Source organism: Anomaloglossus baeobatrachus, chromosome 4 (genome assembly GCF_048569485.1).
Source record: "Anomaloglossus baeobatrachus isolate aAnoBae1 chromosome 4, aAnoBae1.hap1, whole genome shotgun sequence".
Lineage (NCBI taxonomy): Eukaryota > Metazoa > Chordata > Amphibia > Anura > Aromobatidae > Anomaloglossus > Anomaloglossus baeobatrachus.
Window position 1 is genome coordinate 309235696 of NC_134356.1, and position 22111 is coordinate 309257806.

The window sequence follows — 22111 nt, forward strand, 5'->3', positions numbered from 1 at the left end:
GGTAGTGCTTCGAAAAAGTGTGCAGACTGGACCACGTGGCAGCCTGACAAACCTGCTGAGCCGTAGCCTGGTGCCTGAAAGCCCAGGAGGCACCGACAGCTCTGGTTGAGTGCGCCTTAATCCCTGGCGGAGGAGGCACCTGAGAACACTGGTAGGCATCGGTGATAGCCGACCTGATCCAACGAGCTAGGGTCGGTTTAGAAGCAGAGAGACCCTTGCGCTGACCAGTGGTTAGCACAAAAAGTGAGGTGCACCGCCTAAAAACGGCGGTGCGTGACACATAGATTCGGAGCGCCCGCACCAAATCTAAGGAATGCAACGCCTTCTCAAAGCGATGCACAGGGGCCGGACAAAGAGAAGGCAATGAAATGTCCTGGTTAAGGTGGAAAGGAGACACCACCTTAGGGAGAAAGTCCGGAGTCGGTCGAAGAACCACCTTGTCTTGGTGAAACACCAAAAAGGGGGATTCCGAAAAGAGCGCAGCCAAATCAGAAACTCTCCTGAGAGAAGTTATGGCTACTAGAAAAACAACTTTCTGTGAAAGTCTAAACAAAGGAACCTCCCTGAGAGGCTCAAAAGGGGGGTTTCTGTAAGGCCGTGAGGACCAGATTAAGGTCCCAGGGATCCAAGGGCCGCCGGTAAGGAGGAATGATGTGAGATGCGCCCTGCATGAAGGTGCGCACCTGAGCCAGTCGGGCGATACGCCGCTGGAACAATACCGACAGAGCCGACACCTGTCCCTTGAGGGAATTGAGGGACAGTCCTAGCTGTAGACCGGACTGTAGAAAAGACAGGATGGTCGGCAAGGAGAACGGCCAAGGGGCATGGCCGGAAGAGCGACACCAGGACAGGAAAATCCTCCAAGTCCTGTGGTAAATCTTGCCCGAGGAAGACTTCCGAGCCTGAGTCATAGTGGAGATGACCTCAGAGGGAATGCCTGAAGCCGTCAGGATGCAGGACTCAAGAGCCACGCCGTCAATCTGAGAGCCGCAGAATTCTGGCGGAAGAACGGACCTTGAGAGAGAAGGTCTGGGCGGTCCGGGAGGTGCCACGGCACCCCTACGGACAGACGGAGCAGGTCTGGGTACCAAGCTCGCCTGGGCCAGTCCGGAGCAATGATTATGACTCGACGGCCCTCCATTCCGATCTTGCGCAGAACCCTGGGCAAGAGAGCTAGAGGGGGAAACACATAGGCCAGACGGAACTGAGACCAATCTTGAACCAGTGCGTCCGCTGCGAAGGCCTGAGGATCGTGGGAGCGAGCCATGTAAACCGGAACCTTGTTGTTGTGCCGGGATGCCATTAGATCCACTTCCGGAGTGCCCCACTTGCGGCAGATTGATCTGAACACTGACGGATGCAGGGCCCACTCGCCGCTGTCCACGGTTTGACGGCTGAGATAATCGGCCTCCCAGTTTTCCACGCCTGGGATGTGGACTGCAGATATGGTGGACTTGGAGTCCTCCGTCCACTGGAGGATTCGTTGAACCTCCAACATCGCCAGACGTCTGTGAGTCCCGCCCTGGTGATTGATGTAGGCAACCGCTGTCGCGTTGTCCGACTGAACTCGAATGTGCCTGCCCGCCAACAGGTGGTGAAAGGCTAGGAGAGCTAGAAACACAGCTCTGATCTCCAGCACATTGATCGAGAGGGCTGATTCGGACGGAGTCCAAGTGCCCTGTGCTCGGTGATGGAGAAATACTGCTCCCCAACCGGAGAGGCTGGCATCCGTGGTGAGGATCACCCAGGACGGAGTCAGGAAGGAGCGTCCCTGAGACAGAGAGAGGGGCCGAAGCCACCACTGAAGGGAGCTCCTGGTCTGTGACGACAGAACCACCAGCCTGTGCAAGGAAGAGATCCGCTTGTCCCAACAGCGGAGAATGTCCAGCTGCAGGGGACGCAGATGGAACTGGGCAAAGGGAACTGCTTCCATTGATGCCACCATCTGACCTAGCACCTGCATGAGGTGTCTGATGGAATGACGGCGGTGCCTCAGCAGAGAGCGCACCGCCAGACGAAGGGACTGCTGTTTGACTAAGGGCAACTTGACAAGTGCCGGCAGAGTCTCGAATTGCATCCCTAGGTAAAGAAGCACCTGGGTCGGGGTCAGAGTGGACTTGGGCAGGTTGACAAGCCACCCGAACTGAACGAGCGTGGCGAGCGTGAGTGAGACACTCCGCTGGCAGTCTGCACTGGAAGAGGCCTTGACTAGAAGGTCGTCCAGGTAAGGAATCACTGCCAACCCCTGGAGGTGCAGAACCGCAACCACTGCTGCCATGACCTTGGTGAATACTCGAGGGGCCGTGGCTAAGCCGAAGGGGAGAGCCACGAATTGGAAATGTTCCTCTCCGATTGAAAAGCGTAGCCAACGCTGGTGTGAAACCGCAATAGGCACATGCAGATAGGCATCTCTGATGTCGATGGATGCCAGAAAATCTCCTTGGGTCATTGAGGCAATGACCGATCTCAGAGATTCCATGCGAAAGTGCCGCACCTAAACATGCTTGTTGAGAAGCTTGAGATCCAGGATGGGCCGGAAGGAACCGTCCTTCTTGGGAACTAGAAAGAGGTTTGAGTAGAAACCGCTGAACCGTTCCCGGGCGGGAACCGGAACAATTACACCGTTGGCCTGCAGGGATGCCACGGCCTGAGAGTAGGCGGCGGCTTTGGAGCAGGGGGGGGTGGACAGAAAAAATCTGTTTGGCGGGCTGGAAGAAAATTCTATCCTGTAGCCGTGGGAGATGATATCTCGCACCCACTGATCGGAGACGTGTTGAAACCACACGTCGCCAAAGTGGGAGAGCCTGCCACCGACCAAGGACGTTGCTGGCGCAGCCAGATAGTCAAGAGGAGGCTGCCTTAGTGGCAGCGGCTCCTCCGGTCTTTTGAGGACGCGGCTTCGTGCGCCAGTTGGGTTTACGATCCTTGGCTGCGGTGGTGGACGAGGTCGAGGGCTTAGAGGAACGAAAGGAACGAAACCTCGATTGGTTCCTACCCTGGACAGGTTTCCTGGCTTTAGTTTGTGGCAAGGAAGTACTCTTCCCGCCAGTAGCTTCCTTAATTATTTCATCCAGTTGTTCACCAAACAGCCGGGACCCAGAAAAAGGGAGACTCGCAAGGAACTTCTTAGAGGAAGCGTCTGCTTTCCACTCTCGAAGCCACAAGATCCTGCGGATCGCGAGGGAGTTATCGGAGGCCACCGTCATGCGGTGAGAAGCCTCCAGGATGGCAGACATGGCGTAGGATGAAAAAGCCGAAGCTTGAGAAGTTAAGGCATCCATCTCAGGCATAGAGTCCCTGGTGAGAGAATGTATCTGTGCCAGAGAGGCAGAGACTGCCTTAAGAGCCCACACTGCCGCAAAAGACGGGGAGAACGAGGCTCCTGCCGCCTCATATACAGACTTGGCCAGAAGGTCAACCTGGCGGTCAGTGGGATCCTTAAGAGAAGTGCCATTAGCCACAGCTACAACTGTGCGGGCTGAGATTCTGGACACTGGAGGGTCTACCTTTGGAGACTGGGCCCATTCCTTAACCACCTCTGGTGGAAAAGGAAAACGGTCATCAGAACTACGCTTCGGAAAACGTTTGTCAGGACAGGCCCTGGGCTTGTTAACAGTGGTCCGAAAACTGGAGTGGTTAAAAAAACATACTCTTAGCTCTCTTAGGTGAGGTAAACTGGTGTATCTCTACCAGAGAGGCTTGTTCCTCTGACTCTGGTGGATTGAGGTTCAGTACAGAGTTAATGGATGCAATCAAGTCACTAACATCCGCATCACCCTCAGACACGTCAATGGGGTACATAGAGGTAGCGTCTGAGCCCACAGTAAACGAATCCTCCTCGCCCTGCACCTCGGCTCGTGAATCAGAGCCGTGGGACGAGGAAGGAGAAGGGTCCCTGCGTCTCCGTTTAGGGGGACGGGGTCCTAGGACATGCTCTGAGAGCTCTGCAGAACTCGGAGCAGCAGAGGCACCCTGAGAAGGGGGCTGATGCATGGTCAGCAGTGTCCGGGACAGCTGCCCCATGGAGTCGGCAAAAGACTGGGAAATAGCTTGGGAAAAGGATGCTACCCAAGCCGGGGGTTCAGCCACCGGGGCTGGAGCAGCCGGAGGGACCCCTGAGGAGGCTCCAGGCTGAGACACAACCATGTTAGCACAGGCATCACAATGTGGGTATGTGCTTGGCTCTGGCAGAATGCGCTTACATGCAGTGCATATAGCGTACATGTTTGCAGCCTTGCTCCGGGTGACAGACATGCTGCTGAGGTGAGAAGCTCTGCAGTAAGAATACACTCGTATAGAATGTCCTGAGAGTGTATAATAAAGCCCACAACCAGAGGTTGTGGCTTACCAGCCCGCTCTCTGTGTGCCCTCCGGATTCCACAGCTCGGACCCCCAGTAAAGCGTCAGCCTCCCAGGAAAGCAGCAGATTCAGCAGCCAGCGCCGATCAGTGTGATAAACGCTGAGAAAATGGCGCTGGGAGGAGGAGGGGGGGCGGAGATTAGCCCAAGAGTGGGAAACCGGAGGGCTAAGGAGAGATGCAGGGGAGGGAAACATCTCCTCAGAGAGGAGTGTCCTCCCCTCTGCTGGATGGCCGGTGGGCGGCGCCACTCTTTTCCCCTGCATGAATGACATGCAGAGGAAGATGAAACCGAAACTAGGCCCAAACAGAAGCCGGGGCCTAGATTTTAACATGCGGCCGACGAGCAGGCACCGTCGGCGCGGTTCTCAGGGGAAACCCCCAGAACCGGCCGGAATTTACAGTAAACATAAAAAAACATACTTTCCCCCTAATAATAGTACCCGGGACCCCTGAAAAACGTCTCAATACTTAGCTTTTGAGACGCAGGGCCAGTCCCTGAGGGGGGTTAAACGCTCCTTCCAGCAGGAAGCAGACAGGGCTGCGGATGGAGACCGGTCTTCTGCAAGCAGAGAGGACCGTGACGGCTCCCACTTCAACCCAGAGCCTCTCAGAGGATGTGAAGGAGCACGGCATGTAAAGGCTCCAGCCTTGTAAAGTCAACCTTAACAGCACCGCCGACACAGTGGGGTGAGAAGGGACATGCCGGGAGTCCAGACTGGACCCGCTTTTCTTCCAAATCTTTAAAATCAAAAAAATAAAAATGAAAAAAATCAGAGAATGCATGTGTGTGTGACCTCCTGAACACAAAGCATTGAAACTGGTTAGATTGTCATCCAGGGGGTGTATATAGCCCGGAGGGAGGAGCTACACGTTTGAGTGTAGTACTTTGTGTGTCCTCCGGAGGCAGAAGCTATACACCCATGGTTTGGGTCTCCCATAAGGAACGATGAAGAAATATATTAATTCTGATATTATAAAGAGCACACTTTTCTCTACAAGGATCATTGTCTGGTTCAATACCCTACACAATCATGGGGAAGACTGCTGACTTGACAGATGTCCAGAAGGCAGTCATTGACACACTCCACAAGGAGGGTAAACCACAAAAGGTCATTGCTGAAGACGCTGGCTGTTCACAGAGTGCTGTATCCATATTAATGAAAAATTGAGTGGAAGGAAAAAGTGTGGTAGAAAAAAAGGTGCACAAGCAACCGGGATAACCCCAGCCTTAATAAGATTGTTAAGAAAGGGCCATTGAAAAATTTGGGGGAGATTCACGAGGCGTGGACTGCTGCTGGAGTCAGTGCTTCAAGAGCCACCACACACAGATGTATCCAGGACATGGGCTACAACTGTCACATTCCTTGTGTCAAGCTACTCATCACCAATAGACAACGCCAAAAGCGTCTTACCTGGGCCAAGGAGAAAAAAAACTGGACTGTTGCTCAGTGGTCCAAGGTGTTGTTTTCAGATGAAAGTAAATGTTGCATTTCATTTGGAAATCAAGGTCTCAGAGTCTGGAGGAAGAGTGGAGAGGCCACAATCCAAGCTGCTTGAGGTCTAATGTGAAGTTTCCACCATCAGTGATGGTTTGGGGAGCCATGTCATCTGCTGGTGTAGGTCCACTGTGTTTTAACAAGACCAAAGTCAGCGCAGCAGTCTACCAGGAAATTTTAGAACACTTCATGCTTCCCTCTGCCGACAAGCTTTTTGGAGATGGAAATTTCATTTTCCAGCAGGAGTTGGCACCTGTCCACACTGCCAAAAGTACCAATGCCTGGTTTAATAACCCCAGTATCACTGGGCTTGATTGACCAGCAAAGTCGCCTGAACTACACCCCATACAGCCTATGGGGTATTGTCAAGAGGAAGATGAGACACCAGACCCAACAATGCAGACGAGCTGAAGGCTGCTATCAAAGCAACCTGGGCTTCCATAACACCTCAGCAGTGCCACAGGCTGATCGCCTTCATGCCATGCCGCATTGATGCACTAGTTCATGCAAAAGGAGCCCCGAACAAGTATTGAGGCATTTACTGTACAAACTTTTCAGTAGGCCAACATTTCTGAGTTTAAAATAAATTTTTCAGTTGGTTTTATTAAATACTGTACAGTGGTACCTCGCTTAACGAGTAACCCACTTAACGAGAATTTCGCTTAACAAGCAAAGCTTTCTGTAAATTTGTAACCCGCTTTACGAGAAAGCTTTGCTGTACGAGCAAAATCCTCACTGCACACACTTCCGGTTCCGTCCATCCACCGCGCTCTAACCCGCACTTGCAGTCCACACAAACACACACAAGCACGCACATGTACGCACAAACACACACGCACACACACACATACAGTATAATGCTCACCTTACCTTCCGTTCCACCGCCGGCCTCATGGTTCTTGTAGTTCCCGGGTACATCACGGCGAACTACAAGTACCATGAGGCCGGCGGTGGAACGGAAGGTAAGGTGAGCATATAATATGTGTTGCTTCCGCTTCTTCGCCGGTCTCCGGGGTCCTGTAGTGCGCCGCTCCGCTCCACTCCAGGCACAGGCATCCAGGCATCTGCATCCATAGCGACGAAGCAGGAACTTCCTGGTTCCTGTCACCGCTACTCAAAGGCAGCGCACTGGCCAATCAGAGGCAAGCGGCTCTGCCTTTGACGTCAGCGCTCTGGCAGGAAGTTCCGCCCTCGTCGGTATGGTAACGTGTTATGATCCGGAACCATGGAAGATCACCACAAATCATTGGCAAAAAGGTGACAAGAGCATTGGCAACTAATCTGGCCGCCATCCCCTTACTAACCAACACAACTAGAAGTAGCCGAGGGGTGAACTAACATCCTGTGCACCGCGAACCCAGCCGGAGAACTAACTATCCTAAAGATAGGAAAGATGAATAACTCTCTGTCTCAGAAAATAGACAAGAATAGCAAGCCCCCCACATTCAAAGACTGCGGTGATATAGGAAAAACACAATACACAGGTAGATGACAGGATTAGCAAAAGGTGAGGCCCCCGCTGACTAAAATAGGAAAGGACAGGAAAGGGACTGATGGAAGCCAGAGAAAAACCCTGCAAAATACCAACTTCCTGATAGTACAAAAAGGCCCTCAGATCGCTCGATCTGAACTCCGTCCTATACCAGGTGCCCTTGTCATACCAATGAACAGAAAACAAGAATTATAACAAATTCAACAAGCCATAAACACATGGACCCAAAGGAGCTATACTCCACACAGAACTGAAGGGAGTTCCTCAACAATCCACTGAGAGGGAAAATCCCTGGAAGGAAATAAACTGAAACCAACCACAACAAATGACAAACCCAGATAAGTTCTTGCTCTTTATTTATTGCCTGGTTCTTTTGCTTATCTGGAGTGGATGTGATGTAGAGCAGGATTAAGCAGGCTAGAGATACAAAGAACAACTGACATCCGGCAACAGCCTGCAATCAGATCAGGACTTAAATAAGCAGAGAGTTAGGAAAGGAAACACCCACTGCACAACACACCTGGTCTCTGTCCAAACCCTTCCTGGCCACCAGAGGGAGCCTCCCAGCAGCCAAGACATAACTAACATTCACAACAGTACCCCCCCCTTGAGGAGGGGTCACCAAACCCTCACTCACGCCACCGGGTCGCTCGGGATGAGCATGATGGAAGGCGCGAACCAACCTGTCCGCATGAATGTCAGAAGCCACAACCCAAGAGTTATCCTCCTGCCCATAACCCTTCCATTTCACAAGGTACTGAAGCTGACGCCTACTGCGACGGGAATCCAGAATTTTTTTCAACCTCATACTCCAGATCCCCTTGTACCAAAACAGGGTCAGGAGGCGCTGCTGCAGGAACTGCCGGCTCCACATGTTTCTTCAACAAGGACTTATGGAAGACATTGTAAATCTTAAATGACGCAGGCAGAGTCAAATGGAAAGATACAGGATTAATAATCTCCGAAATCTTATAAGGTCCAATAAATCTGGGCTTAAATTTAGGAGACGGAACTCTCATAGGAATATTTTTAGAGGACAACCACACCATGTCCCCTACTTTCAACCGGGGACCAACAGTCCGACGCCGGTTGGCAAACTTTTGGGCAGTTTCTTGGGACTGAAACAATTTATACACTACCTGCCCCCAAATCTGCTGCATTCTGTTGACCACCGAATCCACCCCCGGACAGTCAGACGCCTCAAGCTGCCCTGAGAGGAACCTAGGGTGATACCCAAAATTGCAGAAAAAGGGGGACACCAACGTGGTAGAGCTAGCTCTATTGTTAAGGGCAAATTCAGCCAAAGGCAAAAACGAAACCCAGTCATCCTGATCCACAGAAACAAAACACCGTAAATAGGTCTCCAGGGTCTGGTTAGCCCTTTCAGTCTGACCGTTGGTCTGAGGATGAAACGCCGAAAAGAAAGACAGCTGAACACCCAATTTGGAGCAAAAAATCCTCCAAAACCTGGATACAAACTGCACCCCTCTGTCAGAAACAATGTTTTCGGGAATACCATGCAAACGGACAACATGTTGCAAAAACAAAGGCACCAACTCTGATGAAGACGGCAACTTAGATAGGGGAACCAAGTGGACCATCTTGGAGAATCTGTCACAGATCACCCAAATCACAGTCATTTTCTGAGAGACGGGAAGCTCTGAAATAAAATCCATAGAGATGTGCGTCCAAGGTTTCTTAGGTACAGGCAAAGGCAATAATAGCCCACTAGAACGTGAACAACAGGGCTTGGACCTAGAACAAACTCCACACGACTGCACAAAACGACGGACATCTCGGGACAGGGAAGGCCACCAAAAAGAGCGTCTCACAAGATCCCGAGTACCAAAAATGCCAGGATGACCCGCCAAAACAGAGCAATGAACCTCAGAGACAACTCGGTCTCTCCATTGGTCTGGGACAAACAGTTTCCCTGTAGGACATCTCTCAGGTTTATCCCCCTGAAATTCCGCCAGTGCCAACCGCAGATCAGGCGAAATAGCCGCGAAAACTACACCATCATTCAGGATAGTAGACGGTTCGACAACCTCCAAAGAGTCAGCGCAGAAACTCCTGGAAAGGGCATCGGCCTTAACATTCTTGGTGCCCGGCAAAAAAGAGACCACAAAATTAAACCGGGTAAAAAACAAAGCCCACCTGCCAAGGATTCAACCTCTTGGCCGATTCCAGATAGATGAGATTCTTGTGGTCCGTAAGCACCACAACTTGATGCCTAGCCCCCTCCAACCAATGCCTCCACTCTACAAATGCCCACTTCATAGCCAATAATTCCCGGTTCCCCACATCATAATTCCGTTCAGAAGGAGCAAACTTCCGAGAGAAAACGGCACAGGGCTTAAGTTTACCCGAAGTAGCGTCTCGTTGAGACAGAACAGCACCTGCTCCGATCTCTGAGGCATCGATCTCAACTTGAAATGGGCGAGACACATCAGGTTGCTGCAGAACTGGGGCAGAAGTGAATCGCCTTTTAAGCTCCTGGAAGGCCACAATAGCCTCAGGGGTCCAAATGCTCAGCATCAGCTCCCTTCTTTGTCAAATCTGTCAGAGGTTTGACAATGGCAGAAAAATTGGCTATAAATTTACGGTAAAAATTAGCAAACCCCCCACATTCAAAGACTGCGGTGATATAGGAAAAACACAATACACAGGTAGATGACAGGATTAGCAAAAGGTGAGGCCCCCGCTGACTAAAATAGGAAAGGACAGGAAAGGGACTGATGGTAGCCAGAGAAAAACCCTGCAAAATACCAACTTCCTGATAGTACAAAAAGGCCCTCAGATCGCTCGATCTGAACTCCGTCCTATACCAGGTGCCCTTGTCATACCAATGAACAGAAAACAAGAATTATAACAAATTCAACAAGCCATAAACACATGGACCCAAAGGAGCTATACTCCACACAGAACTGCAGGGAGTTCCTCAACAATCCACTGAGAGGGAAAATCCCTGGAAGGAAATAAACTGAAACCAACCACAAAAAATGACAAACCCAGATAAGCAAAACAACCAGGCAATAAATAAAGAGCAAGAACTTATCTGGAGTGGATGTGATGTAGAGCAGGATTAAGCAGGCTAGAGATACAAAGAACAACTGACATCCGGCAACAGCCTGCAATCAGAGCAGGACTTAAATAGGCAGAGAGTTAGGAAAGGAAACACCCACTGCACAACACACCTGGTCTCTGTCCAAACCCTTCCTGGCCACCAGAGGGAGCCTCCCAGCAGCCAAGACATAACTAACATTCACAACAGTAACGCGATACACGGCCCGCACCGGAGAACAGCAAGTCCCAGGAGACCGGCGATGGAACGGAAGGTAAGGTGAGCATAATATGTGCGTGTGCATGTGTGCTTGTGTGTGTTTGTGTGAGTTTGTGTGTGTTTGTACATGTTTGTGTGCGTTTGTGTGTGTTTGTGCATGTGTGGAATGATAGAATAGGGGACCAGGATGGGACATTTAACACATTGTGGAACGAATTGTCAGCATTGCAATGATTTCCTATGGGAAATCTTGCTTTGCTGAACGAGTAACTTGATTAAAAGCACAGTCCCAGAACGGATTGTTCTCGTTAAGCAAGGTTCCACTGTATACTAATTTTTGGGTTTTAATTGGCTGTAAGCCATAATCATTAACATTAACAGAAATAAACGCTTGAAATAGATCACTCTGTTTATAATGACTCTATATAATATATGTGTTTCCCTTTTTGTATTGAATTACTGAAATAGAATATCATCAAAAAATTAATTTAATTTATTGAGATGCACTTGTAAGTTACATGATTTACTATTAAACTAGCCCTAGAGTGTGAGATTGGACATTTATGTGATTTGCAATCTGTGAACCGCTCTCCAGGATAGGTTAATGTGAAATAGGCAGAAAAAAAATACATGAAATAACATTATAATCAATACCACATGGAAAAAGTGAAGCAGCCGCCAAAAATTCATTCCTCAGCAGCAGGTCCGTAAGGTCTTGTACAGTGCAGTTTGTTGTACCCCAGTCGTAAAGTAGCTCATGTGTAGGGCTTTTCCCTTTCTGAACAACTCCTTCAAATCGTCTGAAAAATAAAGGAAACTGAATTAATGGTGCGTATAGTGTACTATACTATGGCAGCATTAAGCAGTATAAATAGAAAATACAAAACATTTATTGTTGGGGTTTTTCCTTAGGAAAAAAGAAACAAAACAGTAAAGTAAAGTTTAAGTTTGTATAGATCTGGGTGACCACCAATATGGCAACTATGGGAGCTGACAGTTCCCTTTCCCAGATTCCTACAAGGAAAGCCTCTAACAGTGCAGCCATATTGGGGAAGGGGCTGATTACTGCAGATACACTGCTAAAAAGGTTGTCCAGTCTATAAAAAAACAAACAAAAAAAACTTGTGCTCAAACGCAGTGAGATTAGGACTACAGCGCAAATCACCACTGCAGCCAATACACAGAAACCAGTGCAGCGGCATGAATGCCAGGAGGAGGAGTACGATCTGTGCTTGTTATTGTCTATGTATGAAAGAGTTTGGGCTCAATTTTTGAATCTCCCGATGAATCCGTTCACTACAATGGGGCAGCAGAGTTAAGGCCACTTTACACACTGCGATATCGGTACCGATATCGCCAGCGTGCATACCCGCCCCCATCGGTTGTGCGACACAGGCAAATCTCTGCCTGTGGCGCACAACATCGTGCGGACCTGTCACACATACTTACCTTCCCTGCGACGTCGCTGTGACCGGCGAACCGCCTCCTTTCTAAGGCAGCGGTTCGTTCAGCGTCACAGCGACGTCACTGAACCGCCGCCCAATAGAAGCGGAGGGGCAAAGATGAGCAGGATGAACATCCCACCCACCTCCTTCCTTCCGCATTGTGGCCGGGAGGCAGGTAAGGAGAGCTTCCTCGTTCCTGCGGTGTCACACGGAGCGATGTGTGCTGCCGCAGGAACGAGCAACAACTTTGTTACTGCTGCAGTAACGATATTTGAGAATGGACCCCCATGTCACCGATGAGCGATTTTGCACGTTTTTGCGACGATGCAAAATCGCTCATAGGTGTCACACGCAACGGCATCGCTAAAGCGACCGGATGTGCATCACAAATTCCGTGACCCCAACGAGATCACTTGAGCGATGTCGTAGCGTGTAAAGCCCGCTTTACTCCGTGTGGCCCCTGTTCAGGGGTGTCCTTTTCAAAAGTGCACAAAATTGTTGTTGACCGCACTTTTGTGCACATCTAAAAAGACGAACACTCCTGGACCACAGCCCAGACGGGAGTTCAACTTGACTCCTTCTCCCTCTTTACAGTGAATATTGCATTGGGAATTTTGTCTGTATCACATTTTTCAGATGTTTACACATAATCCCTGGTGTAAGCACTCAGCATAGAGAGCAAGATAAATGTGAGCTAAGCCTTACTGCGATCTTTGCAAGGTAGATTAAACAAATCAACAGCAGTTGAAGAATTGGCTTTATTACTACTGTTTAACTCCTTAACGACCGCGGGCAGTAATCTTACATCCTAGCAGTTATAGTTTTAATGCCTGCAGTCTGCTGCCGGCAGCTTGCAGAGATCGGCGCAGATATCAGCTGATTTTTACAGCTGACATGTGTGCCTGCCAGGCACGAGCGGAATCGTTATCCGCCCGTGCCTTTTAACCCCTTAAATGGCGCTGTCAAAAAGTGACAGCGCCATTATAAATCGCAACCGCAGTAAACATTTACTCACCGGCCGATACCGGAAGTCACGTGATGTGAGCATGTGACTTCCAGTGGTTGTAATGGTAACACAGGGTCATGTGATGACTCCTGTTGCTCACATGACTCACTTCCTGCCTCACACAGCCAAGAACTGGATGAGACAGGAAATGAGCATATCTGCTGTTCACAGCTGTGTAGCTGTGATCAGCAGATATGGCAGAGCAATCAGACAGCTGATGCATATAGTCCCGTAGGGGACCTAGTAAAATAAAATAAAAAGGTTTAAAAAAAAGTTTTAAAAAAATGAAAAAAAAATAAATAAATAAAAAAACCCTAAAAGTTCTAAAACCTAAAACCTTTCGCCCCATTGAAAATTAAAGGGTTAAACAATATACACATATCTGGTATCGCCGAGTTAAAAAAAAAAACTATATATCAAAATATAAAATTAATTAGCCTGATTGGTAAACAGCGTAGCGGCAAAAAGATTCCAAACGCCAAAAATTACATTTTTTGGTCGTCACAAATTCTGCGCTAAATGCAATAACAGGCAATCAAAACATAACGTCTACGCAAAAATGGTACCGTTACAAAACGCCAGCATGAGACGCAAAAAATAAGCCATCACTGAGCCATAGATCTCAAAAATTGAGAACGCTATGGGTCACGGAATATGGCGTAAAACTTACACCACTTTTTTCGGACAAACTTTGATTTTTTTTACCCCTTTAGAGAAAAGTAAACCTATTCATGTTTGGTGTCTACGAACTCGCACCGACCTTAGGCATTACACCGACACATCAGGTTTACCATATAGCGAGCACAGTGAATAAAATATCTCAAAAACAATAGTGCTATCGCACTTTGTTTGCAATTTTTCTGCATTTGGAATTTTTTTGCCGTTTTCCAGTACACTATATGGTAAAACTCTTGGTTTCATTTAAAAGTGCAGCTCGTTCCACAAAAAGAGCCCTCACATGAGCATATTGACTGAAAAATAAAAGTTACGTCTCTCGGAAGAATGGCGAAAAAAAACGGAAAGCGCAAAATCTGCCAGTCCTTAAGGGGTTAAGCAGTTCACCTTACAGTATAAGCAATAAGGCAGCTTTATTCTTCAGGTCAGTATGACTACAGCGATACTAGATTTATATATTTATTTTAAGATTGACTACTACCGTGTTTCCCCGAAAGTAGGACCCCCCCGAAAGTAAGGCAGGGTGGGGGTTTCGGGGGGGTCCGCCAATGTAGGGCACCCCCCGATTGTAAGGCAGGGTAGCGGGGGGGCCGGGGAATGTAAGGCCGCATATGGGTGGGGGTCCCTGGGGAAAGTACAGGAACTTACCGCTGCCGCTGTTCCCTCGCTCCATCCAGGCCTTCTCCAGTCTCGTGCCACCCGTGGTCCGCCTCCGGTGAATGGCCCCCGCAAGGCTGCCTGCTGGCCATCAGCTCGAGCTGTGATTGGCCAGTCAGCCGGCTCGCAGCTGATTGGCCCTCAGCTCGAGCTGTGATTGGCCGGTCAGCCGGCTCGCAGCTGATTGGCCCTCAGCTCGAGCTGCGATTGGCCGGTCAGCCGGCTCGCAGCTGATTGGCCCTCAGCTCGAGCTGCGATTGGCCAGTCAGCCGGCTCGCAGCTGATTGGCCGAAATCAGCCGCGACGTCACCGCCTGCAGGCTCGCTCCGATTTCGGTAAGTTCCGAAACTCTGTGTGTGTGTACACGTACGGTATGTGTATGGGTGCCGTATGGGGCTGTGTGTACGTACGGTATGTGTATGGGTGCCGTATGGGGCTGTGTGTGTGTGTGTGTGTGTGTGTGTGTGTGTGTGTACGTGTACGTACGGTATGTGTATGGGTGCCGTATGGGGCTGTATGTGTCAGTGTACGGTACCGGTACGATATGTGTGTGGGTGCCGTGTGGGGCTGTACCGGTACCGTATGTGTCAGTGTGTGTGGTGGCAGAGTGGGGGGCAGAACCACTGTATGGGGAGGCTGCAGGGGGGAGGATGGGGTGGATGCCAGATCTCAAACAATGGGGAGGCTGCAGGGGGGAGGAAGGGGTGGATGCCAGATCTCAAACAATGGGGAGGCTGCAGGGGGGAGGAAGGGGTGGATGCCAGATCTCAAACAATGGGGAGGCTGCAGGGGGGAGGAAGGGGTGGATGCCAGATCTCAAACAATGGGGAGGCTGCAGGGGGGAGGATTGTCATTTTTTTTCCAATGTAAGGCCTCCCCCGAAAGTAAGGCAGGGTGGGACTTTTGGGGGTAAAATTAATGTAAGACAGGGCCTTACTTTCGGGGAAACACGGTAACACTCCAAAAAAAAAAGTTTTTTGTTTTTTTTTACGAAATAAACGCCTTGTTACACTCCACAACATCGCTAACGAGATATCGTTGGGGTCACGGAATTCGTGACGCACATTCGGCCTCGTTAGCGACGTCGTTGTGTGTGACACATACAAGCGACCGTTAATCAAAAATACTCACCATATCGTTGATTGTTGACACGTCGTTCATTTCCATAATATCGTTGCTCGTTCAGGACACAGGTTGTTCATCGTTCCTGAGGCAGCACACATCGCTACGTGTGACTACCCAGAAACGACGAACAACGTACCTGGGTCCTCCGGCAACGAGGTGGGAGTGACGATCCAGCGCCTCCCCTCCGCTGCTACTGGTGTCCTGCATGGTGACGTCGCTGTGACGCCGAACGAACCGCCCCCTTAAAGAAGGGGTTGTCCGGCGGCCACAGCGACGTCGTTTTGTAAAGCAAGTAGTGTGAGCGTCCTAGCGATATTGTGCGCCACGGGTAGCGATTTGCCCGTGACGCACAAACGACGGGGCCGGGTGCTTTCACAAGCAACATCGCTAGCGATGCCGCTACGTGTAAAGCAGCCTTAAAGGTTTTTTGCATTACAAAATTTTGAATGCTACCATTTTTTTTTCATTTTTCTGCCGACAGTCATATGAGGGCTTTTTTTTTGTGGGATGAGTTGGAGTATTGGTACCATTTTGGACCACAATGTTTTTTTATCACTTTCTATTCTGCTCTACCTGAGGCAGAATCAAAAAAACAGCAATTCAGGAATTTTTTTTTACGCTGTTCACCGTGTCATAAAAGTGATATGACAGCTGTATTCTTCCGGTCAGTACCATTACAGCGATGCCACATTTATATAGTTTTTTTTTTTTATAATTTGCCGCTTTTACACCATAAAAACAATTTTATAGAAAAAAAAAAAAAACAACTGTTTTTGCATTGCTGTATTCTGATAGCTATAGCTTTTTTAGTTCTCTGCTGACAGAGTTGTATCATGGCTTGTTTTTTTTTTTAAGGACAACATGATGTTTTCAGCCATAATATTTTTATTTAGATGCAACGTTTTGATCACATTGTACTCCAATTTTTCATGTATCACTATATTTTCCACATAGGACATTCCCTATAGAGTGTAAGATAGAGATTTTTTTTAATTGATGTTTGAGTGGCATTATTTACAATTATGTGAGATTTTTTAAACCTGCTGCCATGTCGTCCAACCACGCCCCATCACTGATTGTACCTAGACATAAAAATGCCACTCTATACAGAAAGCTGTCAATCACTGGTGTGGATGGGATTATATAACTGGAGGATCTGCAGTAGATCAAAACGGCAACAAGCAGACCAGTAAGTGACACATCGCTGGAATCAGGGTCTTTGCCTCTAAATCATGCTGGTCTCAGATGGAGCAGCAAAAACCTGGTGACAGATTCCCTTTAAATGTTTTGACATAGAGGACAACTCAAAGACATCCATTTGCTAGTAAATAAATTTAGTCTTATACCTTATATGAAACTGTGTATATCGAGGCTCTCCAGAAGGCTTCTTTATATCCACAGCCAGCCTTCTCCATCCTTCTTGTGGATCAAGAAAATCAGACAACTTGCGGAAAAGTGCAGGACTGAGGTTACGAACATAAGTGGACGGTGATATAGTCTTACTCATTTCACAAACCTGTTAGAAACATAGAAAGTGTGATCTGGTCATGTAGAAAACATTTACTGACTAATAATACAACATCCCAATAATAAGTTTTGGTTATATACAGTAGCACCAACATATGGAGGAGCGCCTTACATTTCAGCGAGTACATGTATCAACAGAATCAGACATTCCAGGGTAATAAACTAGTAAAAATGCAAACAAGCGTAATTACAGTACTCAACACGAGGTCACAATCTGTAGAGAAAGGGGTGCGGAGGTAGAAGGGCTAGCATGAGTCTACGTGAGGCAATTATCCAGCCAGTATCTGTGTAGGAACAGTTATGAATCAAATTGGGGTGCAAGGAGAACAAGGGCAAGTTAGGCTGGATTCACATATTAGTGTTTAGTGGTTTGAGAAAGGACAGCGATGCAAGGACCAGCCACGGATCTCCTCACCCAAACTTGCAGCCACATAGAGTGGGTATGGAAAGTATTCAGACCCCTTTACATGTTTCAATCTTTGTTTCATTGCAGCCATTTGCTAAATTAAAAAAAGTTCATTTTATTCTCATTAATTAACACTCTGCACCCCATCTTGACAGAAAAAAAACCAGAAATGTCAAAATTTTTTCAAATTTATTAAAAAAAGAAAAATTGAAATATCACATGGTCATAAGTATTCAGACCCTTTTCTCAGACCCTCATATTTAAGTCACATGCTGTCCATTTCCTTGTGATCCTCCTTGAGATAGTTCTACTCCTTCATTGGAGTCCAGTTGTGTTTAGTTAAACTGATAGGACTTGATGTGGATAGGCACACCTGTCTATATAAGACCTCACAGTGCATGTCAGACCAAATGAGAATCATGAGGTCAAAAGAATTGCCCAAGGAGCTCAGAGACAAAATTGTGGCAAGGCACAGATCTGGCCAAGGTTACAAAAGAATTTCTGCAGTACTCAAGGTTCCTAAGAGCATATTGGCTTCTATAATCCTTAAATGGAATAAGTTTGGGACCACCGGAACTCTTCCTAGACCTGGCCGTCCAGCCAAACAGAGCAATGGTGGGAAAACAACCTTGGTGAGAGAGGTAAAGAAGAACCCCAAGATTATTGTGGCTGAGCTCCAGAGATGCCGTAGGGAGATGGGAGAAAGTTCCACAAAGTCAGCCATCACTGGAGCCCTCCACCAGTCAGGCCTTTATGGCACAGTGACCCGACAGAAGCCTCTCCTCAGTGTAAGACATATAAAAGCCTGCATATAGTTTGTAAAAAAAAAAAAAAAAAACACATGAGAGACTCCAAGACTATGAAAAATAAAAGATAGAAACTTTTGGTGATATTTCTAAGTGGTATGTGTGGAGAAAACCAGGCACTGCTCATCACCTGCCCAATACAATCCCAACAGTGAAACATGGTGGTGGCAGAATCATGCTATGATGGTGTTTTTCAGCTGAAGGGACAGGACGACTGGTTACATCTGAAGAAAAGGTGAATGCGGCCAAGTACAGAGATATCCTGGAAGAAAACTTCTTCCAGAGTGCTCTGGACCTCAGACACCTTCCAACAAGACAATGACCCTACAAACGAGAGGCTTCAGAACAACTCTGTGACCATTCTTGACCAGCCCAGCCAGAGCCCTGACCTAAACCCAATTGAGCATCTCTGGAGAGACCTGGAAATGGCTGTCCACCAACGTTCACCATCCAACCTGACGGAACTGGAGAGGATCTGCAAGGAAGAATGTCAGAGGATGCCCAAATCCAGGTGTGAAAAACTTGTTGCATCATTCCCAAGAAGACTCATGGCTGTACTAGCTCAAAAGGGTGCTTCCACTGAATAATGACCAAAGGGTCTGAATACTTATGACCATGTGATATTTCAGTTTTTCTTAATAAATTTGAAAAAATGTCAACATTTTTGTGAAGATGGGATGTAGATGGGGTGTAGAGTGTTCATTAATGAGAAAAAAAAAGTGAACTTTTTTGAATTTACCAAATGTCTGAAACGAAAGAAAGAGTGAAAAATTTAAAGGGATCTGAATACTTGCCGTTCCAACTGTAGGTGTATATTTGAGGCTTTTGAGTTTGGGTAAGGAGACCCAAGTACTGAACTAGTGACTGAGAAACCCTGATGTGAATCCGTCCTTGTGGAATGAATCAGGTGGTTAGGAATAAGGTACAAGGAGGAAAAGGGTTTTAAAATGAAAGGCGTCTAATGTGATAGGCCTGCTGCAGAAGACACATGTTTAGGACATGTTTAAAGAGTTTGTCTGGGACTTGCATAGTGATGACCACAGATCAGCTGGATGTAGCTCCGAACACAGTTTAGTGCCTACACTGTGAAGTGCTGAAAGCATGATAATAGATAAATACATTTGTGTCATTGCAGTCCATGCCTGATAGTATGGGGGAGGGAGGGGGATGTCAAATTTTGTGCAGGGAGCACAGATGGGCAATTATTCAGGGACACAGCATAATCATGATGACACTACATAACACAGTAGAGAGAAGTCTGAAGAGATGAGTTGCTTATATGAAAACTCATCTTGGCATCTAGACAAGGTGAAGAAGAAATAGACGACTCCAATTAGAGATCTCAACTATAAGACACCTGTATGTACAGTCATGGCCAAAAGTTTTGAGAATGACACCAAAATTATATTTTCACATGATCTGTTGCCCTCTGGTTTTTAATTGTGTTTGTCTGATGTTTACATCACATACAGAAATATAATTGCAATCATATTATGAGTACCAAAAGGTTATATTGACAGAATGAGTTAATGCAGTCAATATTTGCAGTGTTGACCCTTCTTCAGGACCTCGGCAATTCTCCCTGGCATGCTCTCAATCATCTTCTGGACCAAATCCTGACTGATAGCTGTCCATTCTTGCATAAGCAATGCTTGCATTTTGCCAGAATTTGTTGGTTTTTGTTTGTCCACCCGTCTCTTGATGATTGCCCACAAGTTCTCAATGGGATTAAGATCTGGGGCGTTTCCAGGCCATGGACCCAAAATCTCTATGTTTTGTTCCATGAGCCATTTAGCGATCACCTCTGCTTTATGGCAAGGTGCTCCATCATGCTGGAAAAGGCATTGTTGGGCGCCAAACTGCTCCTGGACAGTTGGGAGAAGTTGCTCTTGGAGGACATTCTGGTACCATTCTTTATTCATGGCTGTTTTTTTAGGCAAGACTGTGAGTGAGCCGATTCCCTTGGCTGAGAAGCAACCCCACACATGAATCGTTTCAGGATTAACAGTTGGCATGAGACAAGACTGGTGGTAGCGCTCACCTCTTCTTCTCCTAATAAGCTGTTTTCCAGATGTCTCAAACAATCAAAGGGGATTCATCTGAGAAAATGACTTTACCCCAGTCCTCAGCAGTCCACTCCCTGTACCTTTTGCAGAATATCAGTCGGTCCCTGATGTTTTTTCTGGAGAGAAGTGGCTTCTTTGCTGCCCTCCTTGAAACCAGGCCTTGCTCAAAGAGTCTCCGCCTCACAGTGCGTGCAGAAGCACTCCCACCAGCCTGCTGCCATTGCTGAGCTAGCTCGGCACTGCTGGTAGTCCGATCCCGCAGCTGAAACAGTTTTAAGATACGGTCCTGGCGTTTGGCGTTTACAATGGAAGCTCTCTCCTTGAAGTTCTTGATGATGCGATAGATTGTTGACTGAGGTGCAATCTTTGTAGCTGCGATACTCTTCCGTTAGGCCATTTTTGTGCAGAACAATGATGGCTGTACGTGTTTCTTTAGAGATAACCATGGTTAACTGAAGAGAAACAATGATACCAAGCACCAGCCTCCTTTTAAAGTGTCCAGTGGTGTCATTCTTACTTAATCATGACTGATCGCCAGCCCTGTCCTCATCAACACCCACACCTGTGTTAATGGAACAATCACTAACACAATGTTAGCGGCTCCTTTTAAGGCAGGAATGCAATGATGTTGAAATGTGTTTTGGTGGTTAAAGTTCATTTTCTTAGCCAATATTGACTTTGCAAGTAATTGCTGTTAAGCTGATCACTCTTTATGACATTCTGGAGTATATGCAAATTGCCATTAGAAAAACTTAAGCAGTAGACTTTGTAAAAATTAATATTTGTAGCATTCTCAAAACTTTTGGCCATGACTACATGTTTATTTGTGACACTGCCTGCCTCTCATCAGTACTGTGGTTCCTGTATGGTCGCCGTCTGAAAATGACTGAAAACAATGGTAAGGAGATGGTAGTTGTTAAGGACATACTGGGAATTGTAGGTTCAAGTGATAAACTTGTATGTGGGGCTAACCTGACATTACAGTAGATCACTAAGCTTTGCAATGCATCCGTGTTACTAAAGATGATTCTGCTGCTGTAGTCATGTACTAATGGTGGTTCTGATGCTGTATTCCTGTACTGATGGTGACTCTGGATATGGATTACTTTTCTTGATGGCAGTTCTGGCGATTTAATCCTGTACTAATGGCGGTTCTGGCAATGTATTCCTGTATTAGTGGCAGTTCTCGCGACGTATTCCTGTACTTGTGGCGGTTTTGGTGATGTATTCCTGCACTGATCACTGTTCTAGCAATGTATTCCTATACTGGTGGTGGTTCTGGCAATATATTCCTGTACTAGTGGCAGTCCAGGTGATGTATTGATGTACTGATGGCAGTTCTGGCAATGTATTCCTGTACTGATGGCGGTTCTGCTGATGTATTACTGCACTGGTGGCATTTCTGGTGATGTATTCTTGTACTGGTGGCAGCTCTGGCGATGCATTCCTGAACTGGTGGCAGTTCTGGCGCTGCATTCCTGTACTGATGGCGGATCTGGCGATGCATTCCTGTACTGGTGGTGGTTCTGGTGATGTATTCCTGTACTAGTGGCAGTCCAGGTGATGTATTCCTGTACTGATGGTGGTTTTGGCAATGTATTCCTGTAGTAATGGTGATTCAGTTATTATATTCATGTTGTATTGGTACTTCTAACCACGGATTCATGTACACATGGTGCTTCTGGCCATGGCTTCATAGTGCTTCTAGCCATGAATTCATGTACGCATGGTGCACTCATGTATGCATGTTGCTTCTAGCCATGAAT

General features: G+C 47.5%; 1 protein-coding gene across 6 annotated transcripts in view; it reads right to left on the reverse strand.

The window, feature by feature from the left end:
* IRAK4 (interleukin 1 receptor associated kinase 4) overlaps nt 1-22111 on the reverse strand; it is a 61683-nt gene that overhangs the window by 28870 nt on the left and 10702 nt on the right. For 5 of the 6 annotated variants that reach the window (XM_075344973.1, XM_075344974.1, XM_075344975.1 and 2 more), the window contains exons 2-3: nt 16887-17056; nt 11287-11432 (exon numbers count right to left, since the gene is read on the reverse strand). In XM_075344973.1, the coding sequence (XP_075201088.1) occupies nt 11287-11432; nt 16887-17056 (316 nt within the window). Of the gene's footprint in view, nt 1-11286; nt 11433-16886; nt 17057-20425; nt 20791-22111 lie in introns of those variants that run through there. The other variant, XM_075344976.1, reaches the window with a different exon arrangement.